This window comes from Ambystoma mexicanum, chromosome 1p, assembly GCF_040938575.1.
Source record: "Ambystoma mexicanum isolate Mex_15411 chromosome 1p, UKY_AmexF1_1, whole genome shotgun sequence".
Lineage (NCBI taxonomy): Eukaryota > Metazoa > Chordata > Amphibia > Caudata > Ambystomatidae > Ambystoma > Ambystoma mexicanum.
This window is the reverse complement of record NC_090921.1, coordinates 728,776,542-728,801,029: the sequence shown is the minus strand read 5'-3', so window position 1 is coordinate 728,801,029 and position 24,488 is coordinate 728,776,542. Positions and strand designations below refer to the sequence as shown.

The 24,488-nt window shown below is 46.5% G+C and overlaps 1 protein-coding gene across 4 annotated transcripts in view; it reads left to right on the top strand.

Annotated features, from left to right (window-relative positions):
- Positions 1–235: 235 nt before the first annotated feature.
- The window catches only part of ADAM15 (ADAM metallopeptidase domain 15), a 583,228-nt gene continuing 558,975 nt past the window's right edge, over positions 236–24,488 (top strand). For 2 of the 4 annotated variants that reach the window (XM_069650163.1, XM_069650162.1), the window contains exon 1: positions 236–3,215. In XM_069650163.1, the coding sequence (XP_069506264.1) occupies positions 3,059–3,215 (157 nt within the window). In that variant the 5' untranslated portion in view covers positions 236–3,058. The remainder of the gene's footprint in view (positions 3,216–24,488) is intronic. The other 2 variants (XM_069650165.1, XM_069650167.1) reach the window with 2 other exon arrangements.

The window sequence follows — 24,488 nt, the reverse complement described above, 5'->3', positions numbered from 1 at the left end:
CCGAAAACAGGGGGCGAAAGCGCTCAAATCATATCGCATTCGTATAGAGGGCAGAGTACTGTGGGGCTACGCCATAAGAGTCTTGGCAATTTGTATTTTAGTCACACCAATGAAGCATGATTGCGTACGTCCTATCATTCGTCTCCCTCTGGTAAAGCACGCCTACCCGGGGGGGCTCCTCCCCAGTCGTGCCTCTTGGTTTCCCTCCCACGGTTCTCGTCCCTCTCTCCTGCCTGGCTTGAGCTTACCTTCCCGTTTCAGGCCCCCCTTATTCCACCTCCGCCCACAGTGCTCTCCCCGCGCCCCAGAAGGCTTTTCTTGTCGCTCCTTCACTATTTGCTTAGCCCGTCTCGTGCCGTGGTTTCCTCTTACACGGGCACGCCTCTCTTTAAGGGCAAGCCCACCTCTTCTCCTCCTGCCACACCCCCGCCCGCCTTCTCCTCCCCTTCCCACCTTCTAGGCCCGCCCCCCTCTCTCGCCTCTTCCCTGGGCCTTCCCTGTTTATTTCCCAAAGCCGGAACTTGTCCCAATCCTTACTGTGTGCCCGGGTGTCAAAGGGACCGCAGCTGTGCCTGGCTGTGGAACCTTGAGGCTGTGCAGCCCGGGACTGCAGGGCGCTGCACGTCCACCACCGGCGCAGGGAGGGCTGTTTTTCTGTTCTTCTCCCACACTCCCGGGAACGGAGAAGACTGTGCACCCTACAACGAAAAGAACGTCAGCCTGCTCATCACCACCACACCGAGAAACCCGCCTTTACCTCAACGGTAACCGCTCTACCAGGCAGACACGTGTTCGCGCCATTCACGAACGAGAGGACGTCAACCACACCCTGGGGACATTGACACCTCTAAGCTAAGGAAATCACTGTAAACTTAAAATATCCCGCGGACCAAAGCAACTATACAAAACGGGACCTGGCCACCTATGAACTGGGGATAGCAATTCTAGCTTCTGTGAGACCGGTGCACTTCTGACTTGGGGATATCCTTAACTGTAACCTGTGCACATTATTAGCAAGGCCTACACTGAGAGGATTGCATCTGCTCCACGACGAAACCAGCGCCTGTAACCGATAACTTCGCTTCCATCATCCGCATCTCCGAAGCTGAGCCGTCTATCTGCACGTTGAACCTGATGAAAAGCGCACACGGGGCACATTCGCAGCACTACATTTTAAGGATACCGCCTTTCCCTGAGAAGTGCTTATGCACCTTAGGTTGCAATAGCTTCCTTTCAAGGGCTCCTACGCCGCTAACTAAAACACCTGCACTCTCATCAAAGGCCTACAGCAGTTCCTTAATTTGAGGTTCTTTGCGCTTTCATCGGAAGGACTGCACTTCTACCATTGCCCACTACACTTTCATCCAAGAACCTCTGTTCTTCCTCATAAGTGCCATTGCACTCAAATGGAATATCAGCACTTCCATTGAAGAGGTTATGTGCTACCATCCCGGGGCGGCTCTATCCTTTCCTGCAGGACTCGTTGCTTTTGAGTTATTTCCTTATTTTCTGCAAATTGCACTTGTTACCTGCACCTTTCTGGGATGTTGCACTTTTTCTGTGACACTTGTGAGTCTTCTGCATTTTCATCCTAGTACACCTGAACTTATTTCTCAAGGTTACTATTCTGTACAATCACTTTAGTACAACGCGTGAACACTGACACTTGTTTTCCATTTTTGGACGCCTATCTTTCTATCCTGGCCCACCTGGAATTCCATCCTCCCTGCAAGTGCTTAAAGTCCAAAAGCAGTACAGCCATTGTCACTTAGACTCTGAACGCTTCACGTAAACAGCAGTGGCTCCTGGCCGGAAACTATAATCCAAAGTCACCATAACTAACAGCAACTTCATCCCATGAATTGCACCTACAGTATCCTGGAAAGCAGTGTAACTTAATTCCAGGAACAGCAGGAACTCTATCCCAGTATCTACTTCCTAAAATCTTCGGAACCGCTGTAACTGATGAACTGCAAACCATACATTTGAGGAACTGCAGCATCTCCATCTCATTGAAGCCTTGTTTCCGTTGCTGTAGTAGCTTTCCTTGTCCCCATCAAAGACCTGTAATTGCTTGGGGGTGTGGGGGAGGATGCTGGCACCAATGCTGTCTTCAGCAGCTCCCCAATAGACCTTAAATAACTTCCCAATCACATTAGTACAAGGTTCTGAAAATCGGACACATACTGTAATTTAAACGTGGGAAAAATCCCTGGCATTACTGTACAGGTGAGCAGGCCCCATTCCAAGGAACGGTGTTAATGAGCCTTTATCCTTTCAAGCCTGAGGGTTCAATTGTCACTACTAGACTGATAACATAGGAGGAAAAGCATCTATCACCTTACCAGGGCAAAGTACCACTGTCCTCGGTGAGAGCTGTGGTACATGGTCCAATGTTCTACACAGGTGTCTTGAGTTCCAGCAGGATAGTACACATTTAGGATTAAAATCAGACTTTGGTCCATATATGCACCATGAGAACTTTGAGAAATCACCTTTTCTTGCCTTGACAAATGCCTAGTATTAGCACTTAGAAACAATTTTAAGGTGTCCTGGAACGCTACATTTATGTCTGTTTATATATTGCAGTGGGTGGGCATCCTACTTTGGTCATATGGTTTGGAGACCAGCATCTGAAGCGGCAAGTTACGGGGTGATCTTCTGGGTCATGTCCCAGAGTGGTGACCACCAGCGTACCATGTAGGGTGAGAGACAGGGTCTTCGCCTGTATGATCTAATATAAGGGAGGCTTGGTCTGTACAATCTAGGGACGATAGAGTGGACTCAATCCATAGGCTCTGCATGAGATATATGAATTGTTAGATCGTACTACCTGGGAGTGATCGAAATGACTTGGCCTATAGGATTTGGGAGTGAAAGAGCACACTTGTCCTGTACGATCTTGAAAGGATAAAGCTCACTCTTCTGTACGATCTGGAGGGAGAGTGAACACTCAACCGGGGAAAGAGGACAAGGGTGCTTGATCTAGGTTCTGGTGTAGGCTGTGCAGTTGCTGCCCACAGATTTAGTAATTGAAGGTTGACCGGCTGGATCAGTGATGGAGTTGGTCTATGGGGCGTTGATTTTCTGCTGGTTGTACTGTACTGCCCTGGCAAGCGCCCCCCAGTCTGAAGCTCTCCCGCCATTGCACAAGGTCCCAGAGCAGGAGCAGCCCGCGGCGCCTGAGACGATGCGCGATTTCTACCAAAGAGAAGGTAAGGCTTTGCACATTTGCGCACATAGTGGAGGGTTATGAATGCACGCATTATTAGGTAGATTGCATGACAGTGAATTTGCACATTTTGCCTGTCTTTTCAGTAGCCTCCATCCGTTCCCACAGAGTGAAAATCAGACCCACATTTTGAAAGCCGTGTTTTTCTTTCGATACACTTTAAAAATTAATAGCAAATTAGGATTTTCATGTGCTTATTACTTTGCCAGTGCAGGAGTAATGTTCACCAAGCTTTTCATTCCACAGTTTTAGCCACGTATCGTTTTACTTCGGAAATTTGTTAAATATTGTACCATTGCATACTTGTAAAGGGGTTGGAAATAATATTTAAAACATTTTTTTCACACATGACTGGTTAGTTGCATGTTTGTTAGAAATATGTGTACCAATTGCCTTCAAAATTTCACCTGCGCACCCGGAATAAGCTGTACTAAATGCTTAAAAAATACACACAATTGGGGCAGCCTGATTTGGAGAAATCTCCATCATCATGTTAAGTATCAGTGGGAATCCAACAATATCCCCGACTTGGTAGATGCCAGCCTCTCGGTTACAGGAGGACGGTGCTCTGTGCCACTTGTGCCCACCGTTTCCCGAATAGCGTAATAACGCTCATCAGACTTTTGAGGCCTTAAAAGTTAAACCGTGCACGTGAATTTACGACTTATACCTATATATGTGTAATGGATTCAAGGGGTGCATATACTTCAATAGCAGAATTCAAAGCGCTGGTGTAAAAAAAGTCCGACCTGGCTGATGGTGACTCGCATTACTTGGGACCTGAATGCCGTTGCCTCCCCGTGTGTAGTGCCGAACTCATGCACACGTAACGTCATTGCAGGCAGTATGGATAAGATGGCCTTCGAAACCTACCGCTCTGAGAAGCAGAATGCATAGAATGGACATGCGTATTGGCTTTCAAAATTGCGTTTAGAAAACCAAATTAGTGTTTTTCAAGAATCACCTGCCTCTATATGACATGCTACACACCTGCACTTAACGTACATAGACATTGAATAATTTGGGGACACAAACGCACGTGCACAGATGTCCATGCATACACTACTTCGGGTGTCATAAACATGTGGCTCCAGATGTTTGGGCAACCACACCCATAATGTTTCCCCACTGTCTATGCTGGCTAGAGCTGGTGGGAATTGTAGTGCAAAACATCTAGCGAGCCAAAGGTTGCAGACCCCTGTACTATTTGATCCTGGCACTCACAGGTGGGCTCTTTCTCTTTCTCCCTCTCACATATATCACCCACAGCATGTCTCTTCTCCATATAACCCAATTCTCTTGAACGCTGTCCTAACTTCCTTGAAGTGGCTCACATTCTGCCACGAGCTTTCTGAGTGTCCCAATGATAACTGACATTGGGCGGGCTTTCCTTTAATACATATGTTGTGACAGAATGCCATCTGCAAGAGTGTACAAGCCCAAGCTTTTTTTGATTTTGGCTAAGCACATTTTTTTCTCTCTTAGAAAGTGGTCTCTACGAAATAGTCTCCACTTTCAAAATAGTCTATTTTAAAAAGTATAGTTTACATGTGTATTTTGCTGTGCCCTGTCCACTCGCACACCAGCAGTTGCAATGCGGTTTGTCAACATGGCTGCTGCAGAGTAAGAGCGCGTTCCCGAAACAGCCTGCCAGAACCAATTTCCTTCTAACAGCCATGGGCTGCGTTTAACTGGCACTCATGTTTCCAAATATCTTTAACTGCATGTCCTCATGGCCTGGTGGAAGTGATTTGGTTAACTATACTTTTATATCTGTTTGACATAGTGGCAGATGAAGCATATAGTTCAAATTGCCAAAACCCAATCTGATGTCATTTAATGTATCCACTTGGTTTCCACTGTGATCTCTGCTGCAGGCCCCTTTGCGTGTTAGCGTCTGGGCCTGGAGGTTTCACACCCAACAAGTGGTGGGCATGTCCAGGATGCCTCTTATGTTCTTTGCTGGGAAACGTCATCTTCCCAGAAGAACGGGAAACTCTTCTCTTCTCCTTGCTACTACCCAGCCTCTGGTAGGGACGAGAAGGGTCCCTCTATCTTGAACATACACATGCCACATTTCCGAGACCCTCACACCCGCTAACTTCATGCAGGCAATGTACTAGAGGAGCTGACATCACCAGGAATAATTGTTGTTACAGCAGCAATGATTGACCCTCTGGAATGGGCAAATGTATAAGGGGGTGAGACCCCCCTCAATTGAATCATCTTGGAGTATCCATGGAACCATCTTGTAAGTAAGCTATGACACCTTCTGGGGCTGAAGACTACCCAAAGTCCCCAACCATCGCGATCAAGGGCAGGATTTCCAAGGATGGTGCAGACCTGCGCCCTGACCACTTCAGTGGAAAATTTGATGGGACTTGCTGGTGCCCGACTGCTGCTGAACACTGGTGCCCAGAAATATGCCTGCTAAAGTGGCAACCCTGCAGTTGTCTTTGGCAACCTGCCTGGCTGGGAAGGGCAGAAGACAGATTCACGTTTCCCCAGGAACCATGGTGTAGGGTTCCACAGCACCCCAAGTACCAAAAGAAGCTGCCTTTGGGTCCATCTACCATCTTGAGTCGATTTGAGCTGGCATATGCTTTCAAACTGCTGCAAATCTCTACTTCGTAACCCTTTGAGGGCCTTTGAACTGTGCCGATCCACACATCGCCTACCTTTCCCAAGCTTCTTTGAGCCAAATGCCATTGACTTGCTGAAATGCACGGTGTTGCTGAATCCTGTTGTATCCGTTTCGATGCACAGGAACAGACCTAGAAACCATGCTCATTCTCTGAGTAAACCCTTAGAGCTAACCTCAATTATGCACATTTTTTCCCGCTGGCATGTGCTCAGTCCATCAACCTCCCGACCCCCCATTTTATGACCTCCAAAACGCCTATTTCATAAAAAATAATCCAGGGCCTTCAACTAGACATAACAAGCCAATTCCGTTGACTTCTCATCTCTCCACTCTTCCTATTTTAGCTCGACACCTTTTCATCTGTGCAGATTGAGGGGCTCCTTTGCACCCTCAGGCTATCTCAACCTAAGCCATCCCAGTTGCTCTTGCCAAAGACTGACCAAACCACTACATACATTCAATAAACTGGATCGTTGTTAAATCCCCTCAACAACACCCATCATAGCCAAGTCCTTTTAGCTGCCAGTCCTCACTCAATTGTGAGAGAAAGAGATAGAATACCTTGACCTCACTGCACTGGCTAGCTACAGCCTATTTTGCGATCGAACATGGATTTAAAAAATCCTGGAGAAATAAGGATTGCCCAATTTAAACAATCACTGAAATATCTGTCAGTAACCTCTAACATTATTTTTCTCCTCTGTAGCGGTCATATGTTTGCATTTTGTGGTAGAATGAAGTTCATTGTGTGCACTATGCAAGTCTCATAAGTATATTAAATACAATGGTTGTGAATTTATCCTTGTTCGTGCATTCAGATTAGGTCCCCCAATTGCCTGTGATGATTATCGATGTGGAAAGCCGAGGGAGCCCCGGTGCCCCGGCTCGGGAGAAGTGTTCAGAGACTGTCCACACCCACTTAAAGCGCTGGAAAACGGTTGATCTGTTTGATATCCAGTTTCACATGTGCAGTAGAGTTCGTTTTTCGTCAGGGCTTTAAGTGGGCCCGGGCGGAGCCCCGGCAGTCTCTAAAAAGGGCCCCCACGCGGGGGCCCTGCCAGGTCCCACCCCCGACTAGTCCCAGACACGCTGACATCTCAGGCAGCCCGAGTAACAAGGGCGACATCAGCAGGCAGACCTTTCATTCAAGGAGCCCATGTTTAAAGCGTTGCCTACCACGCGGCTCCTTGAATGAAAGGGCTGCCTGCTGCGTGTGAGAACTGGAGCACACTGGTGTCACACCTTTGGGGTGCCCAGCCCCTTAAAAGGAGTGGCTGGGTGCAGCAAAGGCAATGCAGCCAATGCGCCCCAGTTCTACTTCTTTCATCAGCCCCCCTCCTAGGCTATGGGGGAGGGGGCTCTCGTTAGTGGGCATACCCTAAATAAACCCATTTAGGCCAAACACCCTAACGAGAGCCCCTCCTGATTTCTAATCCCACTTAAAGTACTGGGTGCCCCCCTCAAATGTCCCGCATCTCACCCACTGTCCTAAACAAGTAGTATTCCCCCCAACCTTACCTCGGCATGGCCCCCTACTTTGAATGCGTAGCCTGGGTCTGGAGGCCTGTTTAAACACGTCAGAGGTCCCCGTCTCTCAGGGTAGGGCCATGGGCGTGGACACCCTACTCAACAATTTGGCTGCCCATCAACAAGCTTTGCGGTGCGTCCCACTGAAAAGGAGTGCTGTCCAGTTGATAACAGGTGGACGAGTGGCAGGGCTGCTAGATGCAAGCTATGCGCAGTGTATTTCAAAGGCACGCCACCTTCCTTTGTGTGCAGGTCTGGTGTAGGTTGCCCCACCCTTGTGAACACCAGATGCGCACCAGCAGATGGCCAAGGACACTGGCAGCTTCTGCTCCAGGCAGGGCTTTAAGTGGGCCAGGCCCAGCTGGGGCTCATTCATGGCAGCCTCCAAATATTTCCCTTGAGCCAGGACTATGACAGGTTTCTCCAAACTGACCTACCTTACCAAATGTCGTTAAAGATATGAGTGGCAATACTGCTCTTTGCCATTAGATGTTCTGTCCAGTAATGTTTAGAATCTCAACATCACTTTGCCTTTTTACCAGGTAAGGCCACTACCAGTGGCATCCACTCCTGCATATATCTATGCAGCACCAGGTATCATACCTGATGCATAACTTATATAGCCTGCTTGCATGTGACCTCCTTGATCACCTGGCAACAGGGGCGTTGCTAGGGGGGGGCTAAGGGGGCTATAGCCCCTGATCTTTTGGTTGTAGCCCCGGATAGAATCTCAGGAGCTACAGCCAAAAGACTAGCTAGCCCCCAGTCCCAACAGTTCTGACATCAGCTTAGCCCCGGGTCTTTTCCAGACCTAGCAACTCCCCTTCCTGGCAACATCATTGTGTCTCGGGCTTATTCACCTGCCCATGCGTCGTCCAAACAGACTGCATGCATATCACCACAGTGCATGGTCCCCTGAGCCCAACACAAGAGGCACCATGTCCCACTGGGGCATGACCACATTAGGCACGATCTGGTGACATGAATTTTCGGCGGTGGGTGAGGGATTGAGGGGGCTCAGGTTGCCGAGGTGCCTGGGACGTTGTCTGCCCCATTTACTGCTCAGTGGCTACACACTTTAGTTCCGGCAACCCACAGTGAACACCAGCAGATGCACTCTTTATTTTAACCTTCAGTAGTTTAACTTTGCTTTGTTTGCACACACACCCACACCTGTTTTTACATCAGTTTTGAATTTCTTGGCAGATCCAGTGACTGTGTTTTTTGTCCACTCCATTTGCCTCCATCTCTTTGCCCTGAAGAAGGCCTTTGTGACCCTTAGTTTAATTGTCACATCCATGGCTGAAACTCGAGTTGGCACAAGTTGTTGACTTTCTTATAACCCATCTTCAGCAACTGCCTCAGGTCTTTGAAAAGAAATAATAGTGACGTAGGTTTAAAACCCTCTGATTTGCCACATCGTACCTAGTAATGGCGCTGGGTGTTTATTATTAACAGAGCCTGCTGTATTTTGTAAAAACAGATTTTATTTATTTATTTATTTATATTTATATAGCGCACAGACAGCCCAGGGGCATTGTGGCACTGTTACTTGCAGGAACTTAGTTACAGGGGGTACAGGATTGGTAGCAGTCGTTGGCACATTATGATTTCTACAAACAGATTAGTCTTTACAGCTCATGCATCTTTGGTTATTACATTACAGACAGTTTATTGGCAAACATGGTGCTGCGAGAGACCTTATGTGAAGAGGATGGTTTTCATAGCTTTCCGGAAGGCAATGAGGGAGGGCTCACCTCGGAATGTGGGAGGTAGGCATTCCAGTGTGATGGTGCGAGATAAGGGAAGCTGGATCCTCCAGCTCTGGCTCTTTTTACTAGTGGCACACAGAGCATGTTGGTATATGGTGACCTGGTTGGCCTTGTGGAGGAGACGGGGTGGATTCTTTGTGAAAGGTAGACAGGGGCGGTGAGGTGGATGCACTTGTGGGTCAGTGTCAGAGCTTTGAAGATGATTCTTTCCCTTATTGGTAGCCAGTGGGCTAGTTTTCTGGCCTCAGAGATGTGTTCTCTTTTCGTGATACCTTGGGCAGCGCGGAGGGCATTGTTCTGTATGATTTGTAGCCTTTCCAGGTTTTTGTTGGAAGTTCCTAGGAAGAGTACATTGCAGTAATCTAGCCTGGAGCCGGTGATTGCTCTGGCTATGTTTGTGCAATTCTCTTTGGAGAGGAAGGGTCTCACTGCGTTGATCAGTTTAGCGTGGTACGCAGCTGAGGAGGCTATTGCGTTGACTTGTCTGTCCATGGAGATGTTGGAATCCAAGTAGACACCAAGAGTTTTGACCGAGTCTGAGACAGGTATTTTAATGGAGTCAATGGTGAAATTACTGAATTGGGAGTCTAGATTTTTTAGCGTGTCGGGGGAGCCTACCAGTAGGAGTTCGGTCTTGTCGGAGTTGAGGCATAGTCCATTGTCTGCCATCCAGGCTTGGATGGTGTTGTAGAGGTTGTTGAGGGTCAGTGAGTCAGTGTCATAGTTGCCAGTGAGGGTGAGGAGGATCTGGATATCGTCAGCGTAGTTGGTGTAGGAGATGCCCATGGCGTCGAGGATGAGGAAGAGTGGTCGTGTGAAGATGTTGTAGAGAGTGGGGGAGAGGCAGGAGCCTTGGGGCACACCACAGAGGATGATGGTGGGTGAGGCGGAGGCTAAGTCAGAGAATACTTGCATGGTTCTGTCTTGTAGGAAGGACGTGATCCATGCTGTGGCCTCAGGGGGGAATTTAGCGGTGGCAGAGAGGTGGTGGCATAGGACGTCATGGTCTACGAGGTCAAAGGCTGCTGATAGGTCGAGAAGTAGGAGAAGTGTTGGTTTGCCCATGTCTCTGGTGTCGTCCATCTGGTTTTTCAAGTCAAGTAGTGCGGTTTCAGTCCCGTGTTTGGGGCGGAAGCCAGATTGTCGGAGACCTAGGAGTTTATTCTCTACAATGAAATGCTGAACCTGCAGATAGGCTGCTTTGTCCAGTATTTTGAGGAGGAATGGGACAGTGGTGATGGGTCTATAGTTGTTAGGGGAGGTGGGATCAAGAGTTGGTTTTTTTAATAGAGGGCGGACCCAGGCTTCCTTGAGGGAGGCGGGGACTTTCCCCGCGGCAAAGGAAGCATTGACAAAGGCTGTCAGGAAAGGAGCTAGTGCTTCAGTGCAGTCCTTGATGAGGGTAGCTGGGCATGCATCACCTTTACAGTTAGAGGGTTTGATATTCCTCATTATGTTGATGATGTCTTTTTGCTGTATGGGTTTGAAAGAGAAAGGTTGGGGGGGTCGGAGGCTGGCGGGGGGCAGGGATGTGTGTGTTAGGCATGGCTTGTTTAGTGGCTTATATTTTATTTTGGAGGAGGTTCAGTTTGGCTTGCATGGCAGTTTGTATTTCGTTGCACCAGTCTTTGTCTTTGGTGAAATTCTGGGGGGCGGGAGTGGGCGTCTCTAGCTCCCTGAAGATAGCAAAGATTTCTTTAGTGCTAGATTGGGCCTCCAAGATTCTGGATTCGAAGGATTTAGCCTTTGCTTGGGTGATAGCGTTTTTGTATTTGGTAGAGAGGGCTTTGAAGATCATCTTATCTTTGTCCGAGTGGGATGTTTGCCATTGTGTGAGTGCAACCTTTTTCTCGTTGGGGAGTGTGAGAAGGTCTGGGGTGAACCAGGAGTTGGAGTGGGTGGTGGGTTTGGATTTGCGGGGTTTCAGTGGGGCAATGGAGTTGATGGCTCCTTTGATGGCACTGTCATATGCTGTTGCAAGTATTTCTGGGTCTGTGGAGAAAGGAGGTCTGAAGGCTGGGCCTTGGAGGAAAGGCAGTAGCCTTTCCTTCGTGAGCTGACGGGAGCTTCTTGCGAGGCAGGGTGGCAAGGGTTAGGGTGCCGGGGCGGAGGGGCTGGTGGTGGGGATGCTGAAGGTGATGATATGGTGGTCAGACCACGGGGTGGGCGTGTTACCAGTGATGGTGAGTGGACCGTTGTGCTATGCAATCCAGTCGAGAGTTCGTCCCTGGGTGTGGGTAGGGCTGAAGATGGTGTTTTTGTAGCCTAGTGCCTTGAGGGCTGAGTCAAGGGATTTAGCTCCTGAGTCTTTGCAGTCAAGGAGGCCTAGGTTGACGTCCCCAAGGAGAACGGCTTTAGAGTTCTTTTTAAGGTTGTCTGAAAGGAGGTGGACGATAGAGGCTTGAAAGTCGCCTATTGGGCCTGGAGGGCGATAGACAATGTGAACAGCAATGGTACAGTGGGGAGAAAGGTTGATTTTGACTTGGAGGTAGTCACTGTTGTTGTGCAGGGATCTCTCTATCTTTCTACTGGAGAGAGAATCTCTGACAATGATTGCTACACCTCCACCTTTAGAGAGGCGATCTTGTCTCGCGATGGAGTAGGCCGGAGGTAGTGCAAGGGAGAGTGCCGGTCCGGATGCTTCATGTAGCCAGGTTTCTGAGATCATGAGCAGATCAAGATCATCGGAAATTATGAGGTCATGGATGTCCAGAGCGTGAGCATTAACGGACCTGGTATTGATCATGGCGCATTTGAGATGGGGTTGTGTAACAGCTAGAGGGGGGGGAGAGGGGAGCGAGGGAGAGGTGGTGGACACACATGTAATAGCAATTGGCACAGTAGCATTCAAAATGGTGGTAGAAGATTTGCCTAACACAGATTTTGCATTGGGTGGCACATTTTCTGTGGTGGTGGGCACACATGGAGTAGCAATTGGCACAGTAGCATTCAAAATAGTGGTAGAAGAATTGCACATCACAGATTTTACACTGGCGGGCTCATTTTTAGTGGTGGTGGGCACATGTGAAGTAGCATTTGGCAGCTGACCGACATTCTCGGCCCCCAATTGAGCTGTATAGTTTTGTTTGTCCTCAGCTTTGTAATGGTTTAGTGGCTTTATATGGGTCCCTTGTGGTAACATATGATGGCATGAATGTGTAGGAGAGTTTGGTGGTATGAATGCGTCAAGATTTGAACACTTCTCACTGGATTAACAAATAATATATTGGGTGAGTTTTTTTCAAGGGGAACAGAAGAACAAAATGTATTATTCTCCTGTTCGTGTTAATATCATGTCTCCATTGCAGTGTATGTGTGTTTGCTAATATCAGCAATATATATATTTTTTATATGTTCGGTTTGTAAATCATACAGTGTTTGATGGTTCATCACTTTTTAAGGTGATTTCCCAGTGACTTTGATTTGGAAAAAATACAGGGGCCTTCTTTGTAAAGCTTCTACTGGCAGGTCAGGCCTGCTGGGCGATTCATGGCCTCCACTGGAAAACTTGTTTTTTTGCCAGTCGGTAAAAAATGCTGGTGCCGGAATTACCGTAATTTTTTCTGGACCGGCAAAGTTATAGTGGGGGCCAAAGATTTGAGGCCTCTTTTAAAAGAGGAAAGCATTTTGGCACTGTGCACCTGTGAAAGGCTCACTTTGCATAAAATGCCACTTACTAAATTCTATCACTCACAGGAAAATTAAAAGGAAGATTGTGGTGTACTGGGCGATTAACTACTGCCAGTGGCATGAATATGATTTTTCCCAACTAGCAATGTGGGGTACTGGTACACCTTGGACTGCTTCGCTACAGAATAGCAATCTACAAGCAAAGTAACTGCTCATTAAGAAACTTGAAGGTCTATTAAGCAAATAATGTTGACAAACTACTTCTCACTTGTTGCCTCACCACATAACTGCTTTGTTAAAACTTGTATGTCAGATGTATGCAGAAACAGAAATCCTCTGTTGTTCCAGTTTATAGTGATATTTTTGAATGGCATATTCCCGAATGCCATTATGTCGACGCAATTTGGCAAAAAAATCTTTTTTTCGATTTTTTTTTAATTTTGTATTTAAAATGGGCCCCCCTGTTTTTTTTAACACACACTTTTTTTTACTTAACAAACAAAACAAAAAAAATTAAAACAAATATATTCGAGAAAAAAAAATTTCGGCAAAAAGTTTTCGACATAATAGTGTTTCGAAACTATGTATTCGAAAATATGACCGGATACGTTGTTCCATGTAGGATATGACATGTTTTGCAGATGCTGGTTTTTTTGGCTCCTCCTTTCGTGTACAAAATTGTCCCATTATAAACGCGGCACTGCAAGGTTTGTCGTGTTCTGGTCACAGGTACTAGGAAAGATATCTAACCCGACATGGGACAGCCTTAAATATTAAACAGAGGGGACCAATTCCAACAACGCTTTAAGTGTTGCTAAGTGGTCCCATGTAAACTCCATGGAGCCTTGGCTTTTCAGACTGCAAAACTTAATATTCTGGGAGTTGTAGTTTTGCTTTTTCCCATAAGGTTGGACCCACAAATCGGAAAACACACAGTGCTTTTGGTTAAAAAGCAAACACCGGCCACTTCACAGCTACTTCCAAGTGCAAACGGTGTGGAAAGGGGGCGGGGTTGGATGTGCTATCCACACAGAGCACGGCGCCACTTGACATTTCCATGAACTGATCTCTGTTATGTTATCAGCAATAAATCACTTGCTTTTGTCAATGATTTAAACAAGCATTCGGGCGGGTTGTTGCACGTTTTTTAAATAAAGTGTGCAATTCCACAAAGTAAAACTTTCTTATTTTAAAACAGCTAGACGGCTATGTGACGTTTTACTTTACCTTTTTGTTCTCAAATTAATCTACTGCTCTGTGTGGTAGGAATTTTGTTTTACATTCAGATGGCGCAATAAACAGTGAAAAATAGCACTTTCCAGGAAGATTTAGGGCCTGATTCATGGAACGTTTTCCTATGGGATTGCGCCATTATAAAACATTTCCATGAATCAGGCCCTAAGTATTTAACATGTAAAAGGACCACTGAAGATGACCTTTTCCTACCACGCATTTCCTTAATTGCTGTCTCTTGGGCAGCATGGGAAACACAAAAAAAGACAGCAAGAAACTTTAATATGGACAAGCCAAAGTTATGACTGCTTCACAGGTGAGGATTAAATAATAAGGCTACCTGTGATGCCGCCGGTTCTCCAGGTAAGTAACATGAAACAATAATACAATGGACCTCGGCAGAGGAGATTGGAGACACTCTTACATAAACAAGTTCAACGTGACTAATATCACAAAATATATATTTTTATTTTACATACATTTGACAAAACCTAACAGTGTTTGTTCACAAAACACACCTCATAGTCTACAATAATTATACATCCACTGATCTATTCCAGCATTCATATCATTATTCAAACACACACAAATCAGTACACACATATACATTGTATGGGTTACTAAAAGAACCCTAAAACACACGCTTACAAAATAAATTCCTCACACCTATATCCACTCTAAGTGTGTGTTCAAATCATATAGCACTCTGCTTATTCCCGCTTGCCTCCCGGGAGTCTCAAGGGTTTATCCTGTTCATCCGCGTCTAGACTTAAACAGCCGCATGAACAAGAATAAATTGCTGAACGGATTTGATGGAATTATATGCGCAAGGTATCCTGCAGACCTACAAATGCCATGATCTCTTCGAGACAGGACATTTAAGAGGACAAGAGGCCGCTGGTGACATACTTAGTGACTTCGAGCTTGAAGTCCTCTGGGGATTTGCGATCTCCAGGGTGTCTAACCTGATTTTCTGATCAGGCTTCTAGAAAATTATCTCCAGGAACATTGAGGATACATTCCATTGTTGACACTACCGCGCCAATTCCCTATTGGCGATTTGTGCTAGATGACATCCCCCACTAGATGACACTTCGGGTTAGGTCGTACCCATAACCTACCCTCATCCTGAAGAAGGTCGCTCAAGACAAGGCTCTATTAGCAGCCATAATTAGACAACCAAAACGTATGTAGATGTCATTGAATAAGCAGAGTGCTATATGATTTGAACACACAGAGTGGAAATAGGTGTGAGAAATTTATTTAGTGAGCGTGTGTTTTAGGGTTCTTTTAGTAACCCATATAGTGTATATGTGTGTATTGATTTGTGTATGTTTCAATAGTGGTATGAATGGTGGAATAGATCAGTGGGTGTATAATTATTGTAGATTATGAGGTGTGTTTTGTGAACAAACACTGTTAGGTTTTGTCAAATGTATGTAAAATAAAATATATCTTTTGTGTTATTAGTCACGTTGTACTTGTTTATGTAAGAGTGTCTCCAATCTCATCTGCCGAGGTCCATTGTATTATTGTTTAATGCTTCACAGGTGAGCCATTGATCAATTCACATAATCAAGCAGAGCCTCCCAAACCCAACACAGCATCAGAAAAACGATTGGAATGGCCGTTGCAACCTACACACCGCTCTGCAAGCTGCGTCACTGCTGGCAACCCACCAACTATGGAAGTGGGGTTATGGCCGGAGAGATGAGGATGGAGTTATGGGTGGAGTCATGACAGGCACATTATACACTTGTAATTAGTGTGAAAATACGTGGCTAAAATAGTTTTATAGCTGTTACTCGAAGCCTACAAAAATTACATAACAAACCAAACGGACAATATATAAATGTGTACATCATGTTGAGTAAAAGAACTGATTGTAGCTTTAATGTCCACATTCGGAATGGTAGTCTACAATTACCAGCGTGCAAAGCAATATAACTCTAAAAAGAATCTCCTTACGGTTTCACAAATTTACATTTAACTCTTAGACATAACCTGCTTGTAGTCACCGTTTCACACAACTTGCTGCTTTATGCACCCCCTTTATTTGTAGTCTCCCTCCATCCGCATCTCTTGAAGGACATGCCCCAGATCATACCCACCTCGGTGACTACGGCCATTTAATGCTAATCCCACTTCAATGTGCTAAAATTGGAAAACCCAACAAAAGACAAATCGGAGAAGAGCTCTTCTGAACAGCGGATCACTGTAGCATTGTCTAGTGGTGCTGTAATCACGCTCTGTTTGGCTTAGTTTTCCTCATCCCCTCTTCTCAACCACTCATTTGAGTGCAGTCATTGGCTCTAGAGCGACTGTTCTCTCGGCAGGGATGATAAACTATTCTAGGCTCGTGAGAATCTTGCTGTTGGTGCCTAGACTAACGATGAATTGAGTCTAGGGTTTGCAGTTGGACCTCCTAACCAAGTATGCACATACCATTGCACTCCTTCTGGTGGAGGTGAGGTCTAGCTAAGGGCCCAAGCATTCCAAGTCACACATGGGCGGGCAGGCAGTCCCTGGAGTAGAAGGCTCCTGCCTTCCAGACAATTTGGCCACAGACCTTATTTAGCATGGGACTCTGGGTAAGAGTTGTAGGAGTTTCACAAGAACACTTTGGACCCTGAACTGAAGCCAGCTTGACTTCTTCCTGCCTGAGAAACCTTCGGTTCACTTATCCAGTATTTGCTTTTTTTGGGAGAGGATATCGTACGCTTGGTTTTCAGTCAGAAGCCCCTGACATTTCCATGCTGCTTAGTTTAGTTTAGTTTACTCTTGGCAGGCCAGGCTACCTCCTGAAAGTAGGATGGCTACTGAAGTGGGGAGGCATGTGAAGCCCAGAAGGAGGCAGAAGTACCTGGTCGGCGCTGTAAGGCAGCCCCCGAACCATTTGCATTGATACATGGCTGTGCCTACTGGATGCTTTGGGAGGGGAATGCTTCGCGCAGAAACCTATTGTCTCTAGGAAAGTGTCTCCCTTTTGGGGACTCGCACATGAAGAACCGAGTAGAAGACAGAACTTTACTTGTAATTCTGGTGCTGTGCATCTTGCACAAGATTCTTCGCTTGAATGAAGATCTGCCACGTGATCCCTCGGAGAAGCTTCTGAACCTGTTCCCTTTCTCTGGATCCACACCGGGAGACCTGGAGGGGCGACAATACAATGAAACAACTTGCAGTATTAAAACCGATCCTGTACTTCCTAGTCTCGGGCGCTTTGTGACGCTCTCCACCCGAGATGCTGTTGCCTCCTTTCTGCTTATGTCCGTAGTCTGGTTCCTGGAGCACCAGCTCAAGAGCAGTCTCTTGGGCACCATCTTTAAAAGGACCCTTGTTAATATGTTTTTTCAAGGGGTGTGGCTGTATTACAAGAGTGTGCTGTTTGAAGCTCACTGGGTGCGATTGTTCTGTGTTAGTAGGGTTTAGCCCTGTGCCTACTTTGCTCTATGTATTGTGCAATACGGCCTTGCGGTTCCATGTAATAATGTCCCCGCAAAAATGTTGCCTGGCAAAAAGTTGCCAATTTTTGCAGGGACATTATTACATTAAACATGTGGGCGACACCCTTGTAAACCCCAAAACCATATATAATGTCGCCACTGCCTTTTCCCAGCGGCATTATGTTTGGCGACCATATATATATGGGGACATTATTACCGGATACTGGTCTTGCTCTGTTTTTCCTCTGTGTTCAATTGTGCTACTTGTTTAATTTCACCAGAAGAGGCTCCTTGTCACCAAACCCCTTTTCATGCAGGATTACAGCAGCTATATTTAATAACCCTGACTTATTTTGGGGTTTTATTTAGGGTTATCAGACCGGTAGATGCAGGTGGGCAGGGGTCGGGGGGGGGGGGTGTATAGGTACCTGAAGCGAGAGGCCCAGCACCGACGCCACTCCAGAGACTGTTCCATAACACACTCTAGAAGGGATCTGGAGGAGGCTCACAAAATCGCGGAGCGCATAGAGTGTTTTCGCAGAGCAGCAACTGCAACACCTGCATGCAACCAGGGATGCCATGCAAAGATCATCCCACCGCATGGCAAGGACCATAGACGGGCAGTGTCACCACCTATATGCACAGCAGCATTAAACACTGTTGTGTGGCAGACAGCTCACGAAGGCAATCGCCACAGGTGCCGAGACCACACATATTAGCCTGCTCCTCACCTTGCAGCACATCATGGGCCAGGATTCGGAACCTTCTTCTCCCGTCACTCTCTCACAAGGGTCACTGTCTGGCAGCCCCATCGCCCGTCACAACAAAATGTGGCACGCACACATGCCAAGCAATCTGGCATGCTGAAGAGGTCAGTAGCCTACACCAGGATTCTCTGCAATTACCACGGAGACCAGGGAATAACCTTATATAATACACAAACCTATGTGGGCTATACAACAATGTTCTCTAATTTTCAAACTACTTGGTCATTCATCGCCCCCATAAATATGTCTCAATATATTAAGTCCCAAGTAAATATACCTGGGGTTAAGGTAACAATTGAACTAAAAACATGCTTTATGCCTAATAAACATACACACGATTTATTACCAACATACACTTTTTTTTTAAACAAACACTGTATGTTTGTTATTTTACACATTTGGACATGGTGTTTGGGGAAAGTGTGGAGCTTATCAATTGGCTTAGGGAAAATTGTGTACACCAGTGGCTTCCTTTCAATCACCTGTATGCATTTACTGCCACCATTTTAGGTGGTATTTAGGCGGTATAGCCACTTCTAGTGAATGCAGTGGAAATACCATTTTTATTTCAGATGGTAATTCTGCTGGAGGAATTGGCACCAGCAGAAAATTTGCTGGTTTTCAGTGAGTTTCGCGCCGGAATATCAACCATAGCGAATTCCGCCAGAGGAATGCATGGACATTCATTGAAATATGATCGACCTACACCCTTCCTCACCCCATTCCCCAACATTTGCTTATATACTTATCTGGCGCTTTATATGAATATATGTATGCATGGGATTTATAAAGCACAAACCGAGCTGAGAAGCAATGGAGCACTGTACATAGGGGACGCAGTCAGGAGGTTACAGGTGGGGTTTTGTGGCAGCAGAGGAGCTGGAATGGATAGTAGGAGCTCGAGGCGCTCCATTGGCCGATAGTTTTTATTCTTGATTCCAGGCTTAACTTTAAAACTCACATTTCTCATATATCCCAATCTTGTTTTTTACAGCTATGTCTTCTTCTGAAGATTAAACCTTTTCTATCTGTCTCTGATTTCTGTTCAGCCATCAAGGGGCTCTTGTTCTATCTCGCCTGGACGGGGGAAATGCCATTTTTGTCGGCTTGCCTGGACCATCCATGGCATCTCCGAGGACAGCACTACATCAGCAGCTCGTCTGATTTCTGGCACACGGAAAAAGAACAGTACCCATGTTTTAGTTTCTCTTCACTGGCTCCCAATTCACTTTAGAGCACTTTTCAAGATGCGCTACATCACCCTGAAGGCAGTACATTTAGGCCAACCGCAGTACTTGCCAGCCAAACTTTCCATCTCCGGTTGTTCGAGGTCAGCTCGTAGCTCTGATACTTTGAAGATGACCTTCCCCTGTGTGAAACACACTTGCTACTCTTCTCACTTGCTACTCTTCTCCGGATTTCTCTGTTGCGACTCCCAGATCGTGGAATGCTCTCCCCCTACAATTCATTGCTCCTATTCTCTGTTCGCTTTTAGAAATGCTCTTAAAACTCACTCGTTTTCTCTTGCTTATCCTTACATTTTTCTGTAGGTTCGGCTTTTTATTTGGTTTATGGATAGGTTATATTTAATGTTAACTTAGCTTTAGGATAAAATATCTGTACAACAGTTTTTTCTTTCTTTCTTTACTTTTTTTGTTTTTATTTTTGTTCTTCCTGCATAGCGCTCCAATACAGTTAGGTCTAGTGGTGCTTCATGTATGGTATACATAAAGTATGGTTGGGATCATAGGGTGTGGCCATACCGGAGAACGTGATGAATGGGGTCAGTGTTGTAATTACAAAGGTGATGCTCATCATTAGAAAGAACAGTTCTCTCTCTCTACTTAAAGATTTGCCAGGGGCACGCCAACATTGGGATACTTCAGCGCCAGGCCCAATAAATTGCAGAGTTGGATAAAATCCTGCGTTCACTGCTTAACTAACAAGAGTATGTTTGATCATGGACAAACTATTCTCGCTGTGATTTGAATTGCAAAAATTGGAGTCCTTAGAAGTGATAAGGTTCACACTATTATATATTGCCTTAGAATGGGGCAGATGCCATGATTTTAGGGACAACGTTGTGTCTCCCTGTGCACCTTTATTAGTGGCCCCTGAGGCAGTCACCTAGAATTGCGTTATGGTTGCAGTGATCCTCCCTAACTTCCAATATCGGTTAATTTGACAAGCAGATGTATAGTCTCACGAGCCAGTCACTGCACCAGAGATTATAGCCTAGCAGACTGACAATTTCCTGCCCCCTTGCTGCCGGCCACTGAGGTTGACTGGGCCATTCAGATTATTATCCCAAATAAGAATGAATGAAGCTCTTTGCTATGCCGAGTTATGCCATGTTATCAGTGGCGTAACACAAGATCTGGGGGCCCCCCCTGCAAGCCATGCTGAGGGCCCCCCCCAACTCAGCAACAAATCACGAGTAGCGCCACACTCTGGGCCGTCCTAGATTACCATGCTTGCGCAATACGCACAAACGTGTTGCTGAAGGGGTATGCCACACAGTGCACTAGGAGAAAGATATAAATATGTATTTTAACGCAATATACAGCACACTTTCTGAGAAAAATTCGCTAAAAAGCCACAGTGTTTGCTATTGTTGTGTAGGGTCACAGCAATCCAATACATGCAAGTCACCAACAGTGCACATGAATATTAATACTTTGCTATTAAAAAAGCCATGCCACAATGAAAACATGTCCAACTGGCTGCACAATGTAGACCAGTGGTGACACATAATAACATTACAGTAAAGCATGCCAGGCCACATTAAGACATGCCTAGACTGGTTGCACCATAATGCCAGTCGAAGCAATAAGACTCATCAAGAAGAGAGCACACATTCAAGCCTGCGTCTCTGCGGCCTCTAACAACACAGCCAAACTCTGTAAAATCTGCAAGGAACTGGGCAATCCTTTTGCGGTTTCTACCTCTCCTGTTCCCTCAACAGGCCCTCTGTACAGCTTTGGCCTCTCGCTTCTCCGCTAAAACTCAGGACATCGTGTCCACTATCTCCTCTTCCTCTCCTCCCTCTTCCTCTCTCGACCCCCTTGGGCCATCTCTCTCTCTCCTCCTCCTTTCTCCTCTTTCTCTCTAACACCTGACGAGGTTTCTAGACAAGTCGCATCAATGGAAGTGTCATCGAAACAGGTGCTCGCCTGCTCCTCCAGAACCATCAAGGATCACATTGACACCCTTGATCCAGCCTTGGCCGATTTCTGTAATCATTCTTTTGCCACTGGAACTTCCCCCTTTGGTGGCAAACTCTTGGAAAAGCTGTCCAACTGCCAGCTTACTCTCCACACTGAATTTGTTGGTTGTCTCCATGACCATCAGTCTGGCTTAAGAGCTGCCAGAGGCATGGAAACTGTTCTCCTGAACACTTGTGAAGATCTGATCTCTAACCTCGATTCCAGCATTCCTTCTGCCTCATCAAACTGGAACTTTCCTCTGCTTTCGACACAGTCAACCACGCCATCCTGATCAATTGACTCTGTGAGAACCTGGGCATCATGGATCAGGGCGTGGAGTGGCTTACCTCCTTCTTCTTGGACCGCCCCTCCCATGGTCCAACTTAGTCCCTTTCACTCCGCCACCTCTCTCTACATGTAGCGTTATCCAGGGCTCTATCCTCTCACCCTGGTTTTTCAACCTCTACTTGGCCCCTTTGACCCACCTTATCTCTACCTTCTCCTCTAACTTACAGTGTTATGCGGATGACACTCAGCTTTCCTTCAGGCTCCCCTCAGCCTACTCTCCTCTCGCTCATTCCTGGTGTCATCTTCAACTCCACTCTCTCTTTCTCTCCTCACATCTCGGACGTCGCCAAGAAGCCCCACTACCAGTTGCACATCCTCAAAGGGACTCTTCCATTTCTCACTTTCCCCCAGAAGCTCACTGTCTCCAGAGCTCTGGTTCTCTCTAGGCTGGACTACTGCAACAGCCACTTTCTCAATCTGCCTTCCTCTACTCTCCGCCCTCTGCAACTAATCCAGAACAGGACTGTGAGACTTATCCTTGGCCTCAAGCCCAGGGACTGTATCTTTCCAGCCATGAGATCTCTCCACTAGCTCTCGGTGGCTGCAAAGATCAAGTTCAAGACCCTTTTCATTGTCCACAAGGATTTCTGGGGCTGGGATCCGCACTACATCCAACGCTATCTTCCAAAATACCTTCCTTCTTGAGCCCTAAGCGTTAGATGCTTCTCCAGGCAGAGGGGGGGGGGTAGATCCTTCTCTCCTGCAGGTGCCTGCCTCTGAAATGGCCTCTCTGACCCTCCCAAACTTGAGCCGGACCAACTGAAGTTCCGTAAGCAGCTCAAAACTTTCCTCTTCTCCTCTGCTTTCTCTCTCTCCCTCCCCTGCTGACCTACCTGTCCGCTGTACCAACTGGTTTCTTGGCTACCCTCTGTCTCACTGAGTCCAGGCTCTTTCTTGATCAGTCACCATTGCACTGCCTCCAGACCTACCACGCAGTTTGGGGCAGTAACTGTAACCCTACAATGCCTTGTTCTCCTTGCACTACCCAGAGCCGCGCTGCCCAGGCGCCACTTACTCAGAGCATTGCTGCCCTGTTTTCCCCTCCCCTCTCCCTTGCACTTCTCGTTCTCGCACTTGCACGATCTGAATGACACAAGGGTTAGTAAGATCATTTGTCTTGTCCTCCCTCAGTTTTCCTTCCCTTGTCTTGTCGTGCCTAAAAACACTTGTGTACAGGTGCATTATAAATGACTTATCATATCATAGCATATCATTTTATCACAGATGTCCAGAAAAATATACAGTACCGCAGTAAGAAGCTGCTAGACTGGCAGAAGCCAAATGCCAGCCTAGCCAGGTAATTAAACTTAGCAGGACTGCTTTATCAGAAAGGCCAAGTTAAAAAAGTCATACCAAACTGAGGAATGACTACACTGGCTGCACCAAAATGTCTCTCTAGCCACTAATACCACATATCATGCCTGCTTAGCATGGCCATGGACGACCATTATAATTTATTGCACAACCCTATCCCCCCACACATCCCTTCTCCCTCCCATCCCCTACCCCAACCTCCAAAATCAGCTCATTGCCCAATAATTACCTCCATGTCCCTCTTCCTTGTCCCAGTGCTACGTATGAGGCTTCTTGCCTCACTGGTAAGTACTGGGATGAGGAAGAGTGGGACTAGGAGTAATGAAGATTACAGGTAGCTTAATCAGGCATTACCTTCATGCATCTCTACCTTATCCTAGTTCTTGTGTATGCGGCATAGTGCCTCTACACAAGTACTGCCTCATACACAAGTACTGGGATGAGGAAGAAAGGGCTGGGTGTAAAGAAGATTACCAATAATTAATCAAGACATTAAACACAAGTAGTGGTGCAACACCATTGAGCTGACTGGGCTTCAGCACTCCCCCCACCCCCCACTGAAATTGTGGGCTATATTGACTTGACCTGGCTGATTTACAGAGCAATTGCCCGACAGAAAAGGACACAGATGTTAAACGGCACCTGGGTTTTGCCGTTAACAAAGGCCCGGCCCAGCAATTACTAATGTACAGCATTTCACTGATAGTACCTGCATTCAAATGCCAAATGTTTTAAGCAATTAAAATTGTGATGTGGGTTTAGTACTTGCATTCCAGGGGAGTGATTGGAAGGGTAGAGAGGAAACAGGAGACCAGTCATTCTCACAGCAGCTCATAAGTGGGTGCTTTCAGACCTAAAGGAGAGAGTTAACTGCTTGTAACATTGAAGCTGCACTAGAATAGTCTTATTAAAATGCATAAAGAAGTTAGATGCCCCCACACAAATAATTTTGCTCCTCCCCACCACACGTGAAGTTAGCGCCTCTCCCACCATTTGAAGGGATTTTGCTCCTCCCCACCACACGTGAAGTTAGCGCCTCTCCCACCATTTTAAGGGTTAGCCCCCTGAAATGTAGGATTTGTTGCACCCCTGAACACACCATTCACCATATATACACACGCACACCCAGCCATCCATATATTTAAGAGTGCAACCTTTCACCACACAGGCACACACACCCAGGCTCCTACCCATACATTTAAGTATGCACCCTTTCACCATACAGGCACACCCAGGCAGCCACCCATACATTTAAGTGTGCATTATTTCACCCTTTCACCGTACACGCACACCCAGCCACCCATACATTTGTGTGCACCCTTTCACCATACCCTCACACAGACAGTCACCTTTACATTTAAGTGTGGAC